Source organism: Eumetopias jubatus, unplaced genomic scaffold (assembly GCF_037043125.1).
Source record: "Eumetopias jubatus isolate StellerSeaLion01/CBP00866 unplaced genomic scaffold, mEumJub1_p1.0 scaffold_15, whole genome shotgun sequence".
NCBI classification, from domain to species: Eukaryota; Metazoa; Chordata; class Mammalia; order Carnivora; family Otariidae; genus Eumetopias; species Eumetopias jubatus.
Window position 1 is genome coordinate 89,150,385 of NW_028274821.1, and position 24,309 is coordinate 89,174,693.

The 24,309-nt window shown below is 54.1% G+C and overlaps 1 protein-coding gene across 7 annotated transcripts in view; it reads left to right on the plus strand.

Moving 5' to 3' along the window:
• The window catches only part of NCS1 (neuronal calcium sensor 1), a 48,441-nt gene extending 30,073 nt beyond the window's left edge, over nucleotides 1-18,368 (plus strand). For 3 of the 7 annotated variants that reach the window (XM_088019182.1, XM_028090495.2, XM_028090497.2), the window contains exons 3-8: nucleotides 4,795-4,933; nucleotides 5,889-5,967; nucleotides 7,149-7,237; nucleotides 7,580-7,657; nucleotides 10,885-11,002; nucleotides 17,686-18,368. In XM_088019182.1, coding sequence (XP_087875308.1) covers nucleotides 4,795-4,933; nucleotides 5,889-5,967; nucleotides 7,149-7,237; nucleotides 7,580-7,657; nucleotides 10,885-10,983 — 484 coding nt within the window. In that variant the 3' untranslated portion in view covers nucleotides 10,984-11,002; nucleotides 17,686-18,368. The other 4 variants (XM_088019181.1, XM_028090492.2, XM_028090493.2 and 1 more) reach the window with 4 other exon arrangements.
• The last annotated feature ends 5,941 nt before the right edge of the window (nucleotides 18,369-24,309 follow it).

Here is a 24,309-nt window from a genome sequence, read left to right on the forward strand (position 1 = left end):
AAGCAGGGGGAGCAGCAGAGAGAGAGGGAGAAGCAGACTCCCTGCTGAGCAGGGAGCCCGATGCGGGACTCGATCCCAGGACCCCGGGATCATGACCTGAGCCAAAGGCAGACCCTTAACCGACTGAGCCACCCAGGCGTCCCTCTGTAATGATTTTAATTTCTTTTTTTTGAAATGTGAAATACACATAACGTAAAATACCCTAACCATTAAGGCTGTGTATGGGGGTGGCCCCCATAAAGCCTGAGTGATTGGATGGGGCGGGGGCATCAGGGGCCTTGGTGTACTGGAACCTCCTCCTTGGGGCAGGTGGCAGGACAGGGCGCCCCGGGCGGGGGATCCATGGCATCTCGGGCTCTGCTGTGTGGGAGAGGTCAGGGGCAGGAGCTTGGCGTCTGGCAGATGTCCAGGACGTCTTTTGTGATCTGCCACACTGCTGTCATTTGTTGAAGTTCACCCAGAGCCTGGAAGGCAGGTGCTGTGGTGGTCTCCACCTCACGGATCAGGAAACTGAGGCCCGAAAAGGGGAAGTCACCTGCCCAGGGTCACACACAGCTCACGGATGGTCCTGGGATCGAGCCAGGTCTGACAGGGAAGGCTGAGCCCTTCCTTTTCAGTCCTTTAAACTCTAAAAAAAAAAAATTAAACTTTTTTTGTATTAGGGACTTCATGCATGCTCCATGCATGGAGCTAGTAATAATAAATAAAAGAAAAAGATCCTTCCCCCACCTGCTTTGCACCACACATGACACTTGACTTGCTGGGAGTGTTTGTCCCAGAGTGTGATTTGGTCTGCAGGGGCCAAGGGGGGCTTTTCTAAGGGAGACACCGAAGCCGAGAATGAAAGGGTGGGTGGGAGTCAGCAGGGTAGGGAGGAGAAGAGCAGGCTGAACAGAAGGCGTGCTGAGTGAAGGCCCTGAGCCAGGGCAAGACGTAACCTTCCCCAGCCTCAGTTTTCCCATCTGTAAAATGGGCATAATCGTCCTTGCCTCCTGGGCTCAGTGGGACCCTGGGGTGAAATTGTGCCTGGAGAGAACATAGCCATTTGCCTGGCCCTTAGTAGCCCCCAGGGGTAGTTGTTACACAGAAGAAAATACTAGTGGTAGACCCCCTCAAGCTCATGGGGTTCTCAGAGGCCATCTAATCTAGTTCAGCGGTTTTCAGCTGGAGTGGTTCCACTCCCAGGGGATATTTGGCCCTGTCTGGAGACCCTTTTGGTTGTCCTAACTTGGGGGCGGGTGCCACGGACATCTAGCAGATGGAGGCCAGGGACGCGGGACAGGCCCCCCTCCGAGAATCATCCAACCCCAAATGTCAGAGGTGCTGGGATGGGGAAACCCTGACCCCTGGAGCTGGTCTGAGTCACTTATTTTACCAGCAGGGAAACTGAGGGGCATTGCAGGGAAGGGGTCCCTCAGGGTCCCTCTCTCAGCGAGATAGGATGGGGACGGGCTTGGTGCGCAGGGCCTGGGCTCCTGGAGCAGCTTTCCTGGTGGCTGTGCATCTGAAGGGGAGCGGGAGGGACCCGGTCCTGTTGGAACCTGAGGCCTGGGCCCTGGATGGGGGATGGAGTCACTCCGTCATCCTGGGGACAGGAGTCCTGGACATGAACTTCCTTATGAGGCAGCAGCCCCCCGCCGGCAGTGGGGAGGGGGCGTGTGCCTGGTGCGGGGTGCCCCGGCTCAGCCAGCCACGGGAGGTTGGGCTGCGCCTCAGGACTGGACCGTTTTGTCAAGTCCCGGCCTCAGAGCTGTGACAACTCACAGGGTGAGTTAGGGCTCTGGGGTAACTGGGGTGTCTGGGACAGCTCCCCCATCTCTGCTCCGGCGAGGCAGGGTGCCCCCACCTTCTGATGATGAACAGCGGGGTGGCACAGCGTTTGGGGAGCACGGCCTCACCATGCGTTTATGTGGCCATGTTTCCGCCTGGCTGAAGGAGGGGCGGGTGACATGGGAACCCGGGAGGCAGGGGACCCGGGTCTGAGCCCTGATCCTGCTGCTGACTTGCTGTGTGACCTTGAGCCAGCCTCTCGACCTCTCTGGGCCCTCAGTTCCCTGTCACGGAGGGGTGGGGGGCCATCAGTGGGTCTCTAGCCATCTGAAGGAAGCTCTCAGGTTCTGGCCAGGGTCCTCGGGGCTCAGGAAGAAGACACTGGATGCCTGGGCCCCGCCTCCGTCTGTCCCTGCCTGTCAGTTTGTATGCTGATCCGTCCATCCATCCATCCATCTCCCTGGACAGACATTTACTGAGCCCACATTGTACACCAGGGCCTGTGCCGGGCATGGGGCCCTGCAGCGTCAGGGAGGTTACAGTCGGATGGGGACACAGCCTGGAGACAGACAGGGTACGGTGTGCTGGGGTCTTCCGAGGGGGGAGGGAGCAGAGGAGCCTGTGAGGCTCTGGGGGGCCTGGCCAGCATTCGTGGAAGAAGTGACAGCTAAGCTGGGACTTGGTAATGGTAGGTGAGCGGATTAGCCCAATGAAGAGAAGGAAGATGTATGTTTTGCAGGCAGAGGGACCTGCAGGTACCAAGGCCTGGAGGCTGGAGATCGTATGGCAAGTTCTAGAAGGTGTGATTGGGTGTGGATTATGGAAGTGCCTGGCAAGAGGAGGCTCGGCCATGGGACTGGTGCAGCCTCTAATTGGTACTGCCTCCTGGGGGTGGGCTTCCTGGGGCCCTGGACCGTGACAGCCTCTGCGGGGGTAACCGGACAGACCCCCTCCCCGAAGTCTCCCCACTGAGGCTGGCCTCCCTGCGCCCCGCCAGCCCCCAATTACCACAGGGCCCCCACTGTGGGCCCAGGCAGCTGCTCTCCGAGCTGAGGACTCCTGCTGCCGAGCCAGCCGCCTTCTCCTCCAAGAGCCGCCCCCTGGGAGCCACCCGCAGGGACACTCCGAAGAGGCTTTTGTCTTTTCTTTATTGTTTTTAACAGTTTCTGCGGATCACTTAAGTAACATACATCCATTGTGGGAAATGAGAGGCTCTGGGGGAGGCCCCCACCCCGGCATCCGGAGTGATCTGGGGACAACAGAGCCTGTCCCCACGTGGACCATCAAGTCCTGGCACCAGGCTCGTCCCCTCCTCCTGCCCGGGGACCTGTCTTGGCCAGGGAGCCTGGGGCCATGGACCAGGTCTTGTCCCTGCAATGCTCCTGCTCCCTGGCCGTGTGTCCTGCCCAGGTATGAAGTTTGGAGCCCAGAGCACCCCGCTGGGAAGGAGAATTTAGAGGAGGGACCTGCACGGGGCTGGGTCCCTTCCTGGTACCAGTGTTTGGAAGGGCACCTGACCTCTTGCCTCATCTCTGAACCCCGGCATCACTGAACCCACCTCGCAGGGCAGGGGTGACTCACAAGGAGCAGCCATGAAGGCTGAGCTCCGTGCCCGGGGCACAGAGCTGTTGCCGAAGGTCCAGGCGGAGGGTGGGTTGGGGCAGCCATCTGGTTACTGAGCAGGGAGCTGGCCTCCCTGGACCTCTTCTCCGCATGCCCCTTCTATGACTGGACCTTGGCCACAGTGCCACCTCCCAGGGCCAAGCCTGGGGTGCCCGGAATCCCCTCCCTGGACACGAGGGTCTCCATTAGAACAGAACAACGGGGCAGGTGAGTCTCGGCAACCCCATGTCTCTGAGCATCTGGGCTCTTCAGTGTTCGCCTTCGACCCCCGCCTCAGCTCCGGTCTGGGTTTCGAGGATGAGCAAGTCCCCCTCCTGAGCCTCAGTCTCCTCATCCTTCAAATGGGCTTCACTGTAGACTGGCTCACCAGCCGCCGTGGGCGGTCCAGGAGAATGGGGTTTGCAGCGAGGGGCCCCGAGAGCTAGGGGCTGGGAGCAGACAATGGCTGATCCCTCGCTAGCTTCCCTCTATGCGGGGAATCCCCCTCCTCCAGTTGGGTTGCTAAGCTACACACAAGAGCCAACTCATGAAATGCTTTACAACAACTCATCTGAGTTCATAATTACTAAAGATCATGCTGTTGGTGATTTTTTTATGCCCGGGCCTGGGGTAAGTATGTTAACCTCATCATCTCATCTGATCCCGACAAGATAGCTCTGAGAGCTGTCGCCTTTTTTATGAATGAGGGGATTGAGGCTCAGAGAGGGGAAGGCACTTGCCCAAGGTTGCACAGCCAGCAAGGGGCAAAGCTGGGATTTGGAGTATAAAGACATGTCGCCATCAGCGGGCATCTGCAGGATCCTGTGCTGGGCACTGGGAATACGGGGTGGACAAGTCCAGTCGGAATAAACCAGGGTGCCCTCTGAGCTCGCTGCCCGGCTCCCGTGTCCGTCAGTGCAGATCCCTGGGAACAGGGGTGGGGGAGGGGGGTGTGCATATTGTAGGGTGCAGGCATGTGGGAGGAGCCAGCTGCCGGCCCCATATGGTGGCTCTGCCCACTCTGTGGTGCCAGGAAGGGCTCAGTGGGGGAGGTGGGAGAGCCTGGTGCAAGAGCGCCACTTTGGGGAGCTGGTTCGTGTGAGTTTTGTTTTAGCCCCACCGCACGGGGGGCAGGGCTGGGGGGCCAAGTGCTCTATGCACAGTGTTCATTCTCATGGCGTCTCTTATCCCCCCTTGGACGGATGAGGCTCGGAGAGATGCAGTCACCTATCCCAGACTGCCCAGCTAGCCGGAGGCAGAGCTGGGATGAGCCCCCGCTAGGACGTCCGCCCACCACCCCCATGGGGCACCGTCTCTTTTGAACCAGGATTCACAACCTCCCAGGGCACTGGGCAGGGGCTGCGGGCAGGTGGGTGATGTCGGTGCCTCCTTACCCTCTCTCGTCGGGTCTGCTGCCTCCAGGTACAAAGGCTTCATCAAGGACTGCCCCAGCGGGCAGCTGGATGCTGCAGGCTTCCAGAAAATCTATAAGCAGTTCTTCCCATTTGGAGATCCTACCAAGTTCGCCACGTTTGTTTTCAACGTCTTTGATGAAAACAAGGTGAGCTGGGGGTTGGCGGGGCCTGCGCCCGGCCCAGAGTGCCCTCCCTCCTGCAGGTGCCTGCGGCATCTCCGCACGCATGCTCTCCTGCCGGCGATCCCTTCTGGAGAAGGAACACACACACACACACACACACACACACACACACACACACACACACACACACGCACCCATTTTGCAGATGGGGAAACTGAGGCTCTGAGCAGCATACAATATGGGATCTTTTGTGCCTGGCTTCTTTCACTGAGCATCACGTTTTCAAGGCTCATCTGTGTTGTCGCATGTGACCCCTCCTGGGGATGGCCGTGCTGACAGTTGGCAGATCCACTGTCAGGGCGCCCACCGTCCTTAGCACTCTGTCCCATGCCTGCATTTTTCCAGGCTTCCTCATGTTCACGGTAGATTTACTGTAACTTGTTTTCACGCTCTGTACTGTTGGGCACTTGGAATGTTTCTGTGCTGTCACTCTCTCGCTTTCTCCCCACGTGTCCTCAGGCTGACAGTCACACTGCCGAGCCCTGGGAAGAGCTCTGCCCTCTCCAGGCCTCAGTTTCCCTATTTGCAAAACAGACAGGTGGGATTAAACAGTCTAGAGCCCTGCCCTCAAAAGCCTGGAAGCCTGTAGTTCTAGGCCAAGGGAAAAGGGGATCTCCAGGAGGCCCTTGCCCAGAGAGGGTGTGTGTTGGTGGTGCCTTCTGGCTCTTTCTCCCATCAGATGTGGAGTTGGGCTCTGCCTTTAGCCCCACTCCTTCTTCTGTCCCGCCTGCCTGGCCTGACCCATCTGTAATCCTACCTCCCACCCCATCCCTTGTCCCCTCTCCCACCCTCTCCACTTGGGCGTCCGTCCATCAGCCATGGGTATCTGGTGCCTGCCACCACCCATCATGCACCCAAGGCCCAGCCTGACCAGAGACCCGGTACTGAATGGGGCCACCCTGCCCCTCTCTCCTGTCAGGACGGGCGGATCGAGTTCTCTGAGTTCATCCAGGCGCTGTCGGTGACCTCAAGGGGAACCCTGGATGAGAAGCTTCGGTGTAAGTCCTGTGCCCGGGTTCTGTCAGGCAGCCCCTGGCTGGGCCCAGGCTGGAGGGAGCCCAGATAACCGGGCCAGGTTGTGGGTCCAGGGCTGAGCGATGACCCAGATGTCCGGCCTTTCCAGGTCTCAGGAGCTTCCCTGGGGGTGGCCGTGTAGGAGGAACACAGCTTACCGAGGCAGGGTGGACAGATGGGGCGGTCAGTGGGTATAGACGTGGACCATGGGTGATGTAGCCTTGCGTTAAAAGACCCGGTTCCAGTGCTGGCTGCACCTCTTGGGAGGCCGCTGTTTTGATGTCTGGTCTCATTCACCCAGCAGATAACCACAGGACGCGGCCACAGCGCGCCCTGGCCCGGAGGCTGGGAAGCCGCGGGAGAATCAGATAGACAGGCGCCCGCTGTCATGGCTGTCAGTCTAGCACGGGGACATGATCTTGAAAAATCCCATAAAACTGCAGCCGAGGCGGGAAAGGGGTGGGTGAGCAGACAGGAGAGCACCTGGCTCTGTGAAGGGTCAGGAGCTGGCCCTGCGGGAGGCGGGAACAGCATGTGCGAGGCCCTAGGGCGGAGCGGGCGGGGGCAAAAGGACGTCTGGAGAGAGGGTGGAAACAGTTGAACCAGAATTCACCGCTTTCTTGGGCCTTTACGTTGCATTGCATTGGCAACAAGAAAACAGTGCAGTTTCTTTTTCTTTCTTTTTTTCTTTTTTTTTTAGGAATAAAGGAGGATTTTATTCATGTAAAAGCTACCCCCCCACCCCCATCCCGGGCATATTATTTTATTTTCTAAGTTGACCGTAGCAGGAAGCTGCGTGATTGTGGGAGGGGAGGGGGTGGAGAGGAGGCGGAGACTGGGGAGGGCGGGGGCGGGGGGAGGGAGGCCATTAGGGGTTCCCCCCGCCCCTCTCAACCCCAGCCCCTGCTTTACAGACCCAGAGCCCCCTTCTTTTTACTTTTGGTTTCTTTTTTTTAAACCCTACTTGAAATGGTACCCGTGTCATGTGTGCGTGTGTTTGTCTCTGTACATCCCTGTTTGTCCTGATGTGAATCCTCTGCGGATGAGTAATGGGACTCCCCCACCACCCCGCATGCTGGGGTGGGGTGGGGTCGGAGGGGCGTGGCAGAGCCTGCCGGACCCCGCCTTGCGCTGGGGCTGACTCCGCCCCGCTGCTTGATCACAGGGGCCTTCAAGCTCTACGATCTGGATAACGACGGCTACATCACCAGGAACGAGATGCTGGACATTGTGGATGCCATTTACCAGATGGTGGTGAGGCCTGGGCCCTATGGGGTAGGAGAGGCAGGAGGGGCATCACGTTTGGGGACAGGGCCTGGTCGGCCCCGAGGGAGCCCGCTCGCGTAGCCGCTCTCCCGCCCGGGCTGAGAGTTGGCCAGGGGAGGGGTCACTGTGCGCATCTGCGAGGTGGGCAGAGGCTGCGGGGGCAGAGTGTTCCAGAGCAGGAGGCAGAGAGGGCCGGGGTGGTGGGGGGGGGAGTGGGAGGAAGAGCAGTCCACATCTGGAACCCGCCCAGATCTGGGGGGCAGACTTTTGGCCAGGACCCCAAAGCCGGAGTGCCAGGAGCCTAGCACCCACCTTGTCTCTCTCTGGCAGGGGAACACCGTGGAGCTCCCCGAGGAGGAAAACACCCCCGAGAAGAGGGTGGACCGGATCTTCGCCATGATGGACAAGGTGAGCCCGGGTGAGGCTGGTCCTTGACCAGGGAGGTAAGGCGTGGGGGCCAGGCCCTGGGCCCCAGTGAGTGGGCCGTGCAGACCCTCGGCGATGCATAGATGTTCAGTGCAGGTCAGCAGCCATCCCTATCAAACGTCCAGAGCTTTAAGTAAGTTTAGCCAACACTTTTTCTTTCCCCAGCTAAATTCCTTTTTTTTTTTTTTTTTTTGAGATTTTATTTATTCATTTGAGACACAGAGATACAAAGAGGGAGAGAGCAGGGGCGCCTGGGTGGCTCAGTTGTAAAGCGTCTGCCTTCGGCTCGGGTCATGATCCCAGGGTCCTGGGATCTCCTGGGATCGAGCCCCGCATCGGGCTCCCTGCTCGGCGGGAAGACTGCTTCTCCCTCTCCCGCTCCCCCTGCTTGTGTTCCCTCTCTCGCTGTGTCTCTCTGTCAAATAAATAAATAAAATCTTAAAAAACAAAAAAACAGAGAGCATGAGCAGGGGGAGAGGCAGAGGGAGAGGGAGAAGCAGGCTCTCTGCAGAGCAGGGAGCCCGATGTGGGGCTTGATCCCAGGACCCTGGGACCATGACCTGAGCAGAAGGCAGACGCTTAACCATCTGAGCCATCCAGGCGTCCCTCCCCGGCTAAATTCTTAACCGTTTTTACTTCTTGAGCTGGACTCCTTTGACATACTGGAGAAGTCTCTGGGCGTCTCACAATAACGGTTTTCAGTGCATCAAATCAAATCCATAGGATCAAAAAGGAAGCTAATGATTTTGGAATACAGACATCAAAATATTTTTTAAAAAGAATTCGTGATAGGGCGCCTGGGTGGCTCAGTTGGTTAAGAGACTGCCTTCGGCTCAGGTCACGATCCTGGAGTCCCGGGATCGAGTCCCGCATTGGGCTCCCTGCTCAGCGGGGAGTCTGCTTCTCCCTCTGACTCTCTTCCCTCTCATGCTCTCTCTCTCTCATTCTCTCTCTCTCAAATAAATAAATAAATAAAATCTTTAAAAAAGAAAAAGAATTCATGATAGAGCATTCTGTGAGCTTCTTTAGGAATGCATTAAATAAGGAGGTGTAGTGGTGGGTGTCACCACCCCCCAGTTTCAAAGCAGTGACAGACGTACATGATGCCCGCACATCATTGCCTATGACCCCCACGGTTGACACAGGTCCCAGGTGCGGCTGGTTCTCTTGGGCATTGTCACTTACCATCATTGTGGATGGAAAAGCTAAATTTCAGTTAGAAGTTAGCAAATAGAAAGACCTCGTTTTTTTCCCCATCTAAGTTTACAGACCTGCTGCATTCTAGCCACAGACCCCAGGTTAAGAAATCCTTGTTTGGCTCTTCCCCTAAGCGGCCTGAGGTGACCTCTGAAAATGGTTCGCTATTCGCTTGACCCAGAAAACCCTACGAAATCATGTAAATCAAGAAGTTCAAATCTTCGTGTGCACTTTAAGAACACACGTGAAACTGCCCAGGCCATCAAGGGTATGCATATCCGAAAAGCCACCAAGTATCTGAAAGACGTCACTTTACAGAAGCAGTGTGTGCCATTCCGTCGCTACAGTGGTGGAGTTGGTAGGTGTGCCCAGGCCAAACAGTGGGGCTGGACACAGGGTCGGTGGCCCAAGAAGAGTGCTGAATTTTTACTGCACATGCTTAAAAATGCAGAGAGTGATGCTGAACGTAAGGGTTTAGATGTTGATTCTCTGGTCATTGAGCACATCCAGGTGAACAAAGCCCCCGAGATGCGGCGTAAAACGTACAGGGCTCATGGTCGGATTAACCCATATATGAGCTCTCCCTGCCACATTGAGATGATCCTTACTGAAAAAGAGCAGATTGTACCTGAACCAGAAGAGGAGGTTGTACAGAAGAAAAAGATATCCCAGAAGAAGCAAAAACTTAGGGCCCAGGAGTAAATTCTGCAGAATGAATGCAAATAAAAATAAAAAGAGAGAAAAAAAAAATCCCTGTTTGTATCAAACTTTTTTTTTTAAGTGAAATAAGTTTGTATTTATTGGAAATTTGATATGGTGATGGTAGGGCAACCCCGTATCACTTGCCTTAAATCAAAGAACACAAATTACAGTGACAGTGGCCTTTTTTTTTTTTTTTAATTTTATTTATTTGACAGAGAGAGAATGAGAGAGAGAGCACAAGCGGGGGAGCGGGAGAGGGAGAAGCATGCCTCCTGCTGAGCAGGACCCCGGGATCATGACCTGAGCCAAAGGCAGACGCTTAACTGGCTGAGCCACCCAGGCACTCCTGACAGTGGGCTAATTACTAGTATGTCCTGGCTGGATCCAGGTGCTTGCCCTGAAAGTTAGAGCCTGAGATCAGCACATGTCAGAGAGGCAGGGAAGACCTCTAGGTTCAGACTGCGCTGGTCTCTTGGCGTTGATCAAAAGATGCATCCACAGCGTGTGGAGCGAGGGATACTGACTTTGTCACGGGGCGGTTCGATGCTGTTTAATGCCAAGGCCACACACTCCTTAAATCTCCCCGACTCATACGTCCCTTATTTAGGGAAACAGAGCCCACCACCCACCCAGACTGGTGTAAATTCTACCTTCCCCAGTGACTAGCCATGGGGCCCTGGGGAGGTGACCAAGCCTCAGTTTCCTTACCAGCAAAATGGGGATAAGAGCAGTGCCTCTTTTTAGGGCGGCCGTGAGGAGCCCCTGAGACCAAGCATGGGACGCATGGCATCTTCAGGGCCCGCAGTGAGCCGTCTCTCCGGGCCTTTCCTGGGTTTCCCTGAGAGATGCTCCAGAGGCAGGGATTCTGGCCCAAATCACCACTACCCCGAGAGACCCACTCAAGCCCTTTTTCTTGAGCTCCACTGGGTCTCGTGGCGTCTGGTGTAGGCTGCTCCGGGAGTGGTTTAAATGCCCTTGCAAGAGTGACCCCACAGAAATGCAGTGGGCCCTCAGCCCTTGGGGATTAACCACCATTTATGGGAATTCATTGCAGTGATAATGGTAAGTATGGAGTTAGGGGTCCAGGGTCACGTACCCAAGGTCACCTTGCCAGGAAGTGCCCGGGTCTCCCTTGACCCCTGATTCCTCCTACCTAGCGAGGTGCACTGCCTCCTTCCTGACCTAAATTTGGAAGCTCTCTCCGGGCCAGTCCTGGGATGGGCTTGGGGAGCAGGTGTCCAGGGTCCAGGCCAGAGGCCCCTATCCGCGGAGGCTTGTCTCCCCGCCTTCAGCCACCTCTCTGCTTGCAGAACGCCGACGGGAAGCTGACCCTGCAGGAATTCCAGGAAGGATCGAAGGCAGACCCCTCCATCGTGCAGGCACTGTCCCTCTATGACGGGCTGGTATAGTCCACGGCCCAGAGCCGGGGTGAGTGGAGGGGAACCTGGGGCTTGGGTTGGGGGCGGGGGGGGGGGGGCAGGAAGCCAGTCACAGGGCACCTAGGATTCGCTGGGTCTCTTGGCAGTCCTTGGGGTCTGCCCAGCTGGAGACAAGCTGGTAGGAGGGCCTGGAGGTGGGCTTCAAATCAGCTACAGCCTTTCTATTTTTGTCATTTTTATATGCCCGGATTCGGCCCGAGAGTTTGCTTAAGTAGAAGTTTCCCTGGATTGGAAACGCTTTGAAAAGCACAGTTGTTGGGGGACGGGGAGAGCAAGGGCTGTGCACGCCCTCCGGGTGTGGCCCGTGGAAGCCCTGAGTGAGCCCTCTGGCTCCCTTGTTCAGTAGCTCAGATATAGTTTCTCGTTTCCTCCAGTCGGGTTTGCTGGAAGTGCTGAGCCATAGCGCCAGAGAGGGCTCTGTGGCCGGGAGAGGATGGCCTCTGTTTTTCTTCCCGATTCTCCCCTACCTCTTTTTTCTGCCTCCTCTCTGTTCTGTCCTCCGTGTTGTGTGCGAGGAATGGGGGTGTTGCCCCCCCCAAGGTCATTCTTGAACATGCCTTCTGGTGGATGGATGATGCGTTCCCTTGGTGTGTATCTTTTAGGAGGATCGTGGGACCCAGGATGTGTGTGTGTTCGGCTTCACTGGAGGCCCCTCGAGTCTTCCCGTGTGGCTCCCCCCGAGTTTTAGACCCCACCAGCACTGCCCCAGAGTTCCAGTTGCTCTACAACCCGGCCAACACTGGATATTCTCTTTTACATTTTACACATTTTGGTGGGTGTGTTGTGACGGGGTATAATTTTAATTTGCCTTTCTCCGGTGAGCACGGACGTCAGGTCGCTGGTCATATGTATGGCATCCTTTTGGGAAGTGCCGTCTTAGTTATCTATTGCTGAATGCTCAGTTACCTCAAAACTGCCGCTGAAAAGAACAGACGTCAGGAATTTGGGCACAGCTTAGCTGGGGGCCTTTGGCTTGAGGTCTCTCATGAGGATGTAGTCAAGCTGTCAGCAAGGTTGACCAGCCATCCCCGTTTGCCCAGGACTGTCCCAGATTTTGCACAGAAAGTCTCAAATTCTAGGAAACTCCTCAGCCTCAGGTAACCTGGATAACCCTCAGGTGCTGGCCAGGGCCGTGGTGTCATCTGAAGGTTTGGTGGGGGGCACCCACTTCCAAGCTCACTCATTTGGATCGGCAGCCTGGGTCCTCACTGTGGGGACTTCTGCACAGGGCTGCTGGCTTCCGTCAGGGGGAGCTTCCTAGGAGGGAGGGGGAGCGAGAACCTGAGATGCAGGCGTCCATCTTCTCATAACCTAATCTTGGAAGTGACACCTCATCACTTTTTTTTCAGGAGTGCCTTGGCTACGTTAGGCTATGTGCATTTCTATATAGATTTTAGAATGAATGTGTCCATTTCTCTAGACACATGCACACATTGAGGTTTTGATTGGGACTGAGTTGAATCTACAGTTCAGTTTGGGGGAGAATTGGCATCTTTGTTGTGTGGAGTGTTCCAATCCATGAAAACGGTATATCCATTCATTTAGGTCTTTCATATTTTTCCTCTAGGACATTTTATTGATCTCAGCTAAAAAGTCTTTCACATCTTGTGATAGATTTATTCCTGGATATTCAGGTTTTTTTTTTTTTTAATTGTATTTCCTGTTTATTTCTGGTTTCTAGAAATTCAGTTGGTTTTTGTTTATTGATGATATATTTAATGGTCCTGCTAACGTCACTTATCAAATCTAAGAATCTATCTTCAATTCCTTGTGACTGTCTGTGCTTTATTTCTTCCTCTCCTGTCCTTCCACCGTCTGTTCCTTTGTCCTGCTTCCTTGCACTGGCTGGGCCCTCCAGTGCAGTGTCACTTAGGAGTAGCGATGGTGAGCATTTTTGTCTCACTCTTGGTCTGGGGGACAGCTTTCAATAATTCACTATTAGTGGGAAGCCTGGGTGGCTCAGCTGGTTGAGCGTCTGCTTTTGGCCAAGGTCATGATCCCAGTGTCCTGGGATTGGGTCCCGCATCGGGCTCCTTGCTTGGCGGGGAGTCTGCTTCTCCCTCTCCCTGCTTGTGTTCTTTCTCTCTCTCTGATAGATAAATAAATAAAGTCTTTAAAAAAATAATTCACTATTAGTTAGATTAGTTAAGTTATAATTAACTCAATAATTATTATTAGAATGTCTGGTATAGGTCTTCCGTTGGTAGGTTTTATCAGATTTAGAAATTTCCTTTTCTAGTTCACCAGGAGTTGTTTTTTATTTATGTTTATTTATTTTAAGTAATTGCTACACCCAACGTGGGGCCCATACAACCCCGAGATCAAGAGTCCCAAGCTCTTCCAACTGAGCCATCCAGGCGCCCCTCCTAGAAGTTTTTTTTTTTTTTTTTAAGATTTATTTATTTATTTTGGGGGATTATGCTGTTCTGAAGTTTCTATGAGGCTGCTGCTGTTGATGATTTTACACAAGAAATCCTTTTCCATTGAAGAGACCTTAGACAGTATGTTGAAACAGAACACAAGAAGTTTATTTTTAAAAACCTTCATGTATAACCCAGATGTAACCACTGTGAGCATTTTGGGTCCAGGGTGATTCAAAAGGAATCGAACACTCACAAAAATAACTGGGTCACATGGGGATATATAATCAAACCAATTTCTAAAGAAACCACCATAGTTATTTCTCTGATCTTAGAAGCACTCGGTATGTGGCTTTGGGTCCCATGGTGTGTATGATCCATTGTCTCATTTCCCAGAGGCTTCTTTTGTGAATTACCACAGTGGCCTCCTGTGACATGCTGCTTTGTCTCCCGCAGGCTGTGGAAAAAGTGGTACAAACATAGCTTCTTGATATATCCGCCCCCCAGAAAAACTCACGCAGTGTCACTAATTTCTTTATGGTGTGTGATTATCTTTCAGTCACCCTAATTGTTTCTGCCTTACGGTTTTCTGTGAACACATATGTGTCTGTATTTCCTCAGTAACAATGAGTTCATAACCATATGTTGTTGGCTGTTGTTGTTTTTTTTTTTTTATGAACAACTTATAGGAAACATTTATGTTTTCTTTTGGAGACTCAACGCTAAGAAAAGAGTTTTTTTTGTTTTTGTTTGTTTGTTTTTAGAGAAAGAGAAAGAGCACACACGAGCTGTGGGGAGGGGCAGAGGGAGAGGGAGAGAGAGAATCTCAAGCAGGCTCCACGTGCAGTGTGGAGCCCAGTGCAGGGCTCGATTTCATGACCCTGAGATCATGAGCTGCACCACAATCAAGAGTCAGTTGCTTAACTGACTGAACCACCCAGGCACCCCAAGAAAAACGATTTTTAACGTGTTTTACCCAACTTGGCACAAAGTTCACATCATGCTGTGTCTGCACAGGCTTTCCTTAACACCATGTATGGAGACACGCATCTGAGCCTCACCAGCAACATGGCGGCCAAGAAGATGTTACTTTATTTCCACGACGAGCTTTTCAGACAGCCTTTCTATAGCTCGTCCCGAAAATTGCCCTCTTCCTGTTCTCAGGCTTGTCCTAGAACCTACTGGATAGTAATTAGATCCAACTTGTGTTCCATCATTTTTGTGATTGATTTGCCTTCTCAGATTCCTGATGTATCCTAATTGTTCGATAAGTTACCGTTACACAATCCACTGAGCCACCCAGGAACTGAGATCCTGCCTATTTTCTACATCAGTAAAAATGTGGTTCGACACCATCGTTTTTAATAGCTGCATGGTATTCTGTTGTATAGTCGGGCCATAATTTACCCAGTCCTGTGCTGTGGGACACTTAGGCTGTTGGAAATCTTGAAGTGGATTTAAAAAAAAAAAACACCTCGTATTCACAAGCAGTGGTGGAGGGAATGGTGTAATCCCGTTATGGACCACCCTCCTTCAGAATCACCAATTCGCTGCCAATCTTGTACTCTCTCTACCCTCCATGTGCACCTTTGGAGTGGGTTAATTTGAAGCAAATTCAAGACAGTCTATCGTTTCATACATAAATATTTCAAAATGTATTCCTAAAAGATAACAATCCTTTACAAAATCCATAATAGTAGAAAAATCAATACATTATAATGCCTTAATACCTCCCACCCTGCAGCTGGTATTCCCACTTCCTATTACTTCACAGGTTTTTGTTTATTGGAATCAAAATCTGAATAAATTCCACCTATTGCAACTGGTTGATAGGTCTCTCAAGTTTATTTTAATCTGTTTCCCCTTCCCTTTTTGGCTTGCTGTTCGTTGAGAAACACGTTCGGTAGAGTCTCCTCCATCTGTGGTTTGTGGATTGCGCCCCTGTGGTAGTTCTCACATGTTCTTTGGTTCCCTGTACTTCCTGGAAACGGGCAGTTAGATCTACAGGCTTGCCCAGCACTCAGTTTGGTCCACCTCGTCAAGAACGCCTCCTCAGTGGGGCTGCCTGTGTCCACCAGGTAGCTCATGAGGTCAGGTGACATCAGCAGCCATTGGTGATGACTGCTTCATTCATTCATTCTGTAGGTGATGTCCTAAAGCTGTCTGTCCTTCTTTGTTTGTGGCTCGGTTGCTTCTACGCAGGGAACCTTCCCCTCGTCAACTATTTCGTTACTCTAAAACCTAGTTTTTAATTGGAAAGGCAGGATAGATACTCGATTCTTCCTTCTTTTCAGTTTTCAAAATGAGTTGGATTCTAATATCCTTTTGAGGTAACCAATGGCTTTTTTTTTTTTAAACATAGAATCATGAATTTATGGATTTAAATGCATTTGGTGAGTTTCATCATGTTTGCGGTTCTCACCACAACGCTGCGGATCGTAAGGGTTCACAGATTGCCACAGAAGGCAAAGCATGTGATTAGAAACTCAGCCAAGCGCCCCAGGGTTGGCATGAGGACGGAAGGCTGAGGGGACACAGTCCTCTCCCTGGGTGACTCTTCCCCCCACCTGCACTGCGGCAGCCACCCCAGCTCTGGTCCTGTGGGGCCTTCCTACTCCTCCAGGGCTACCGCCACCTGACTGACCCAGATGATGCTTTCAGGTCATCTCACACAGATCTGGGAAATGGCCTCTTTTGGATCAGACACCTACGCCCATGCAGTTGGGGGAGCAGGGACACGGGATTTAAGTGGAGCAGGTTACAGGAAGGATCTGTGGATGGTGCAGACGCCAACAGACAGGACGGTCCTCCGTGCCCTTTTTTCCAAAATATATCAAGGCGACATTCACCTAACATAAAATCAATCACTTTCTTATAAAAAAATTTTTTTTACTTATTTATTTATTTTAAGGAGGCTCTACACCCATCATGGGGCTTGAACTCATGACCCTGAGATCAAGAGTCGCAAGCTGTAGCGACTGAGCCAATAGGGTACCCCGTCCCAGAGGGGAAGAGTGGGTTCCAGTGAACCATTTCCAAGCGAACAATTCAGTGGCATTTCGTACATTCGCAACGATGTGCAACCACCACCTCAGTCTAGTTTCAAAATGTCTGTATCCCTCCAAAATCAAATGCCAAATCCACTACACAGTTTCTCCCCATCCCCCCCTGCAATTAAGCCCCCAGCGGCCCCAGCCTGCCTTCTGCCTCTATGGATTTGCCTATCTGGGACATTTCGTAGAAGTGAAATCTGTGGCCTTTTTAGTCTGGTTCTTTTCACTCAGTGCAATGTTTCCCAGGTCCATCCATGCCGCAGCGCGTGTCAGCACTTCGTTCCTTCTTATGGCTGAGTCGTGCTCCTCTGTATGGACAGAGCACATTTTGTTCATCCACTGATCCATTGGTGGACATCTGGGTTTCCACCTTTTGGGACAACTGTGAACAGTGCTGCCATGAACATGGGTGTCCATGGCTTCGAGTCCCGATTTTCAGTTCTTTGGGCTGTATCCCTAGGAGTGGGAATGCTGGATCCTGTGGTAACTCTGTGTTTAACTTTCTGAGGAACCGCCAGACCGTTTTCCATGCATCTGCGCCATTTTACCTACGCCAGCAAGGTTTGGGGGTCCCGGGTTCGCCACACGCTCACCAAAACTTGTTTCCCTGTGTTCTGAGGAGAGCCACCCTAGTGGGTGTGAAGTCGTGTCTTAGTGTGGTTTTTCTTTGCGCTTCCCTGACGACTCATTCCGTTGAGCCTGTTGGCCATGCCGTGCCGACTCAGTGGTTGCCCATCACGTGATGCTCTGGCTGCATCCTGTGTATCCAGCCAGCTCCCTGTTAGCGGACACTGAGTTGCTCCCTCCCTTTTTATTTTGCTATTACAGGTGATTTTACTGAGGGAAACCCCTTCTTTCTTTCTTTTTTTTTTTTTTTTAATTTTATTTATTTATTTGACAGAGAAAGAGAGGGAGAGAGAGAGCATGAGCAGGGGGAGCGGCAGGCAGAGGCAGAGGGAGAAGCAGACTCCCCGGTGAACAGGGAGCCCGATGCGGGGCTCAATCCCAGGACCCCGGGACCATGACCTGAGCCGAAGGTAGACGCTTCACCGACGGCACCACCCAGGCGCCCCCACCTGATTTATTTCTTAAGGATGAATACTAAGCACCAAATGGGTGGATCAGAGGGTGTGCACATTGAATTTTAGGACTTCTGACAGAATGCCACCCTGCACCCTCGCTGACTCTCCCGCCAGCCCTGTAGGGGTGCGTCCCTGGCAGCCAGCTCTGCACCTGTCTCACCTCCTTGTGTCTTCCAGATGCCTGGGAACCACTCACCTCCTCCCGTGCCATGAGGCCACCTCCGCCCCAACACCACCCTCCTGTGTCCACCCAGCCTTTCTCCGCATCCATACCCAGCCGGGCCGCCCTGGAACCGTGAGGCCCAGCTCTCCTCCCCCCAGCCCTGCACCCACCACCGCCTGAAGCCACTGGCTCCAATTGCCAACCACCTCTGCTTGTCCAGAAACCAACACGGAACGGAAAAGGCTCTAGCCCTCTGCAAAACCAAGGACTCGGCTGCTTCGCAGGCAGCCTCTGGGTCCCTCCCGCTCTCCTGCGCGTGTGCTTTTGTTTTTTTATTTCAAACAGACATTGAAAAAGAAAAAACAAAACAAAACTACCTTCTGTCCTAGAAGGTACAGACTGACAGATGGGGAGAAGGCTACCGTTGACCTCAGAGAACACTGCCTCCTGCCTCGGCCGTCCTTTGGCAGCTGGAGAGGCCACAGGAAGTCACGGCCTCGGCCACGATACGCTCGGGGTGTTGGGGGGGGCCACCTGATTAACGTTATTTGTCGTCCCTTCCTCGAGCAGCGAAACCACCCACGTGGCTAGGATGATCATGATGATGATGATGATGATGATTTTTTTGTGATAACAGTATTGTGCTTTTTGTGGGGAAAGTGAGTTTTTTTTATACATATATAATTGATATCTTTTATTTATTGGTTGTTAACTGTTGCTGCTGCCTCATGTGTCCAAAGCTCCCAGGGATGTGGGGCCTACCGTTTACAAGTGCACGCCCTCGCCCACCTGCCCACCTGCGCTTGGGAGGATGGTGGCCTGCAGCGGCCTAGAAGCCAAAAAACTTTCTCTCTCTCTCTTTTTTTTTTTTCCCAGATACTGTGCTCGATGTTTGGAGAGGGGGAAGGGTGGCTTTCTTAAATGGCTAATGCACTGTTTCCCCCCACCCCCAGCCCAAATGCCTCCTCTTGAACCCCTTTTCTCTGCTTCCTGTCCACACTCCCCATCCTGTGTCTTCCTCTGGGTCCACAGCATCTTTTCTGAGGACAAACAGGGGATATCTTTTGGTTTCTCAACTCTTGCTTTGGTGTTTGCAGCAGCACGGAGCCTGGGAGCCAACAAGGGAGGACTGGGTACATTAGGAAAGGGGAGGAGGGCACTCTTTGCAAGCAGGTGAGCAGAAGGAAGGGCTCCTTCTCCCTCCGTCGTGGATTTTGAAAACCGTCACTCAGTTCTCTCCCACGTGCTCTTCTGCCTGCCGGTCTGCCTTGTCCGGTAGACCACAGAGCATCCTTCTTCCCTTTCCTCTCTCAGCTCAGATGCTGGGAGGGAGGGCAGGAGGGAAGGGGCACAGGCAATCCCATTCAGTAGTGGCTGCTCCTAGGGGCTCTGGCCCACATGCGCTCATAGGAAGCTTCTAACCCCGCCTGCCACCGAGACAGGATGGCCCTGGAACTGCCACCAGGAAAGTCAGATGACCTTGGACCGAGGCCAGGAACCTGCAGCTGGCCCTGCTCTGTGATTGTGGGCAGGCCCCAGCCCTCTCTGGGCCCCAGCTACCCCAGCTGCAGAACCAGGAGGCTTGGGCTACTTGAACTGGAAGGTCCTCTTCCATGCTGACAGTGTATAATCGTAAGGCGGGGTCTTTTACAGTTTATGATTCTGCGGTCTGCGGCTAAGTTTGCCAGACCCCAACAGACACGAGATCCGTCTGAGTCACTATTTTGTCTTTTGGCACAAGTCTCTGGGGACATGGCAGCTGCTGGTTGTGTTGTGTGGGGTCAGATGACCTACCTGGTTCTCTCTGCAGTTCTTCCTGGTCCCTGCTGGACTCTTGAACTGTCTTTTTGGCCCAGAACTAGTCCTCATCGAAGGAAGTCTTCTGGCATGGGAAGCAGCCTCCCAGACTATGTAGGGCCCAGCCTGACTCTAGAATTCCTGCTTCTTTGCAAAGTCAGCAGCCTGTCCTCTCCCTGCTTACTCCAGCCCCAGGAGAGGAAAAGCTGGCCCTTGGTTCTCACTTTGAATTGTCCTTGGTCTTCACTTTGCACTTTCCCAGGAGGCCAGGGCGTCTGCTAATTAACCCAGAGCACGGCTCTGCCAGCGTGGGTCTTGCATGTCCGTTCCCGCTGGCTGGACCGCTCAGCCAGTCCCTGACTCCCTTCTTGCTCAGCAGAGCCCGTGGCTGTCCCCAACCTCTGCTGTAAGCCCCCAGATTCCGCGGGTACCGGGAGCGCTTTGATCTTCACAGGTGACTTTGCAGGTTGGGCCCCTCGAGGCCCCTGCAGTCACCTTCCTACTCAGGCCACTGGCTCAGGAGCCCCAGGACTCCCCCACCCAATCCTGGCTCTGGCCTAGGACCTTAGGGCAGGAGATTGACTTGGTGGCTTGGGGCTGGAGGAGGGGAGAGGGGGGCCCTTCCCCACGTCACATTACTTCTCCGGCTTCTGCCTGAGCCTCGATTTACGTCTCTGGCCCAGTGGGGAGGAGCTGTCGAGCAGCCCGTGCTAGAGGCATCATCTCGGTGAGGGACTTGTCGTTAAGGATCATCCAGGCTTATGCGTGTGGATTCCCCCCCGCGCCCCCCCCCCAGCTCAGGCATCAGTTCCCAGGCGTCTATGAGCATCTGCCCATGAGGCCTCCCTCCTCCCTTCTTGCCCTCTGTCCTGTTGGCTTGGAGCCACGGGTGTGGCTTTTGGCCTTAGCAGGCCTCCTGTGGCCCCATGGCTCAGGCGCACCTTGGGTCCATGCCCGGGGACAGCCCAGAGCTGCCGGAAGGGCCAGCCTTCTTCCTGGCAGGGTGCTGGACTTCGGCCGCTTGTGCCCGAGGTTGCCGGGCAGGGACAGTTCTGTCCCCACCTCTCACCAGGCCTCTAGATCTGGAATTCTGAGCAGCTGTGGGCCTCTGTCCCCAGCAGCGATTTCCACCCGAGGCCCAGGCCAGTCACATGCTGCTCTCGGGGGGTTCCAGACCCACCGGACGCCAGGCTCTCCGTCCCTCTGCCGACCCTTCTCTCCTCGTCCCCTGGACCAGGAGCAGCGGCCCTGGCCTCTTCCTCACAGCGTCTGCTCCCACTCTGTGTGGATGGCACCGAGGAGAATGCCAGAGTTCCCGATATTTGACCAGGCAACGTTTTGAGTAACGTCGGGGCAAACCGTGTGTGTCTCCTCCTTTCCCCAGAAATGCTTTTCAGTTTGACAGCCAACTTCCTAGACGACAGGCACACCTGGGCTTTCGGGAACCTGTCTTTTCTCTGAGGGGAGGAAGGTTGGGGGGGCCTTGGCTCCCCGGGAGAGGCAGCCTCTCTCTGGAGCTAAGCCCCACTGCGCGCCCAGCGCAAAGCTACCCGGTTCTCGGCGCAGCCTCGCCTCCGCGTCTGGGGATCCAAGGGGACGCCGGCGCGCCCCCTGGTGGCGGGGATCTGCAAAGGCATGTGGGGGCCCCCCACAGGCCAAACAGGAGCTTGGAGGGGGCAGCGGGAGGCGGGGGAGCGGAGGAGGGGGCTCCGATCTCGCCCGGGCTCTGGGCCCCAGCCCCGCATTTTTGGCAGCGTGTCTCCCAGATGCCCGTCTTCTAGGTCTCCCCGCTCTCTGCCCCCCCCCCCCCCGCCGGGATAGCAAGTTAATTAAGTTAATAAGCATAAGGGCACAGTGATGGGAAGCATTGCCCTCTACCCATTTTTTTAATATCTGCGGAATAAACCCAATGGTTGATTTTTGACCGAATAAAAGGCTTTTGTTGAATAAACAGCTGGTCCCATCTTCTGTCTTGGCATCTAGGGTCAAGCTCTGTCTACTGCCCGGAACTGGGACAGACGCAGAACCCCCCGCCTCCCCCTGCACACTTCCGTTTTCCCTAAGTCTTTGCAGGGGCCCGGGGCTCCACGGAGGGCCACCCCCCCCCAGTCTGGCTCCCTGACCAGCTTTCTCTGAGACTCGGGGCGGGTTGCTCGTGCTCAGTTCCTCTGTCCCTCAGATGGAAGCAGGTGTCTGCTCAGCCCCCCTCACAGGGCCAAGTGAGGAGCGGAGAGCGGGCATGAACATAGGGGTCAGAGCACCTTGCAGAGGTGCGAGGCCAGTGGGGCGGTCTCCGTTGTCTGGGTGCCCTGACCCGCTGTCTGCCACTTGGTAAAGGAATTTGGGCAACTCTTAACCAAAAAAAAAAAAAAAAAAAAGAAAGTGTAATGTTTCCTGGCTATGGTTGTTTTCTTTCTGTTTGCCTTTCCAACCCCTCTCTGAGCCTCTTTTTGGGGTGCTGTCCTGTCTGAATCCACTGGTTTGTGTCTCTGGGAAAGAAGCAGGCCCTTGCCCTGTGGTGCAGGTGGGGGAGGGGGAGGCCCCAGGGTGGACAAGGGCCACCTCGTGTGCCCAGGCCTCCTCTCGTGCTCCTGATGTATGTCTTCCATGTCATGCTAATTAAACACGCTTCCTGACTTTGTCCTCGCCTCCCTTGTGTGGACCTGTTGCTTTGTCTGCTTCTGTTCTTTTTCATTTCATTTTTAGGCTTCCTCCTCCTCCTGTGACACCGTTTCTCTTGCTTTGGGTGTTGTCTGCCCAGGGTCCCCGAGACAGAGTCTGTGCAAGATGAGAGCCTTGGGCGTAATGATTAAACCATCACATTTCAGGGAGTGGGGTGGGAAGCCGAGAGCTCACCAGGGTGAGCCCCCACCCCCCTGTCTCACTGCCAGCCGGCATGTCCGTTCCTGCCTCTGTCATCTCCTGGGGGGGGTGGTCTCTAAGGGGTTTCTCTAAAGGTTGTAAACGGTGCGAAAACAAGACTAGGGGCCTGGATTAGTTCTTCTCAAAGGGGGTGTGTGTGTGTCAGGACCGCCTGGAGGGCCAGCCTTGTTCCCAGAGTTGCTGATTAGCTAGCTCTGGGCTGGGCCTCCGGATTGGCTTTTCTAACAAGTTCGCAGGCCATGCTGATGCTGCTGGTCCGGGGACCGCATCTGGAGAACCCCCGGTGAGCTGTTCCCACTGCAGGCGTCCAGTTGGGTCCTAGAGAGGAGTCCTGCCTCCATTCGCCCAGGGGTCTCGGGCTAATCATCCGCCTGGGGGAGCTCTCAGGCACCCCGTGATGTGGCAGTTGGTGGGGCTGCCCTCTGCCGTGGTCCCCTCGGCCTGGAACCTGGGCTCTTGGGGGGCCTCCCCTTCCCCTCCGGTCAAGTAACCAGGTGTTTCCTTGACACACCTGGGCCCTCCACGTGCTGGGTGTTTGGGGCAAGGAGGAATGGGAGGAGGGGATGGTCCTTGCTCTCCGGAGCTTGCTGAGGAGACAGTAGTTGGGAGAACAATTAAAGGCGATGTTGCAACAAGAGTGTAACTACCCGTTAGAAATAGACTGTTGCTCTTGGCCAAAGGCTCTTGAAAAACGTGTGCATGGATGAGGCCCAACGGCCAACCTTAGAATGAGCCGCCACCTGCAAAAACAGGTCGTGTTTCAGAGTGGGTTTTGTGAAAGGAATCATCAGACCAACACCGCCCGCCAGACCGAGCTGGAGGGCCCAACCTGACTTCCACTTTGGGGCTGAAGCAGCTGCTGAGAAGGGACACCCAAAGATGGCACCTCCGTGGCCCTCATGGGCGCCCCGCAGAGTGCCTTGGCCTGGCAGGGTCTGGAGTAAAGGCTGGAACTCCTCTAGACACGTGGCAGCAAATCAAAGGCCGTGTGGGGAAGGCAGTGTGGGGTGGTGGGTAGGGGCACAGGTTCCAGAATCAGACCTGGTTCCAGGCAGGCTCCACCACTTGACTTTGGGCATGCATTATAACTGACTGGGTGTTCTGGCAAAAATGTGGACCCCCAATTAGAGGCAGATGATGGCCCCACAGACACGCGCCCCCCATATACATACACACCCCCAACAACCTTGCCACCAGACGGAATGTTATAACAAAAGCAGGTCTTAGTCTGCCAAATGTCCAAATATTTACTAGCAAGCAGGTACAAAGGATCATACACCTGTACGTATCTGTCCAAGGAGTGGGGGGACCAGTACCCCAGGGCTCTGCCCCACAGCACAGCTCTAGGGGTCTCAGGCTGCTGAACTCACTCCTGGGAATCTTTGTAGCCAACCACTTATCTGACGACCTCACACTTCTAAGAAAAGGGATTTCTAACAGCCCTTTGCTAATGAACGTACCGTCGTGTCAACTTTAATAACAGCACGTATTTAAAATGCTAATGTGATACCTTCTGGAGAGAGATTCCTAACTAGGGTATTTCAAATATTAAGGGACTGTCCCTGAGGTGGAGACTGGAGGTAATTTACACGCACACCCTCAGTTCCACCAAAGCTTTGAAAGTAAATAAGTGCATGGGGGCATCGCTCTCTGGGAAGACCAGGATCTGGCTCAAAGGGCTGAGGTGGGGGTAGCTGGGGCAATGTTTCCAGCACCCGGTGAGCTCACAGTGGGTGTTAGCTGTTGCTGGAGTTGGCTCCTGTCCTAGGCAGCCTGGGGAGGCATCTGCAGGGACAAGGTTCAGAGCGCCTGCTGCACATGCTCTGTGGGCGAATGAGGCATAGCCCCTTGCTCTGGGTCAGGCTGAGATCTGCACTGACCTGCCCCTGGCCCAGCCTACCCTGGGCAGCTTACTGTGGGTTGAGGCCCAGTGGAGACAGAGACTTGGCCTCTAATTC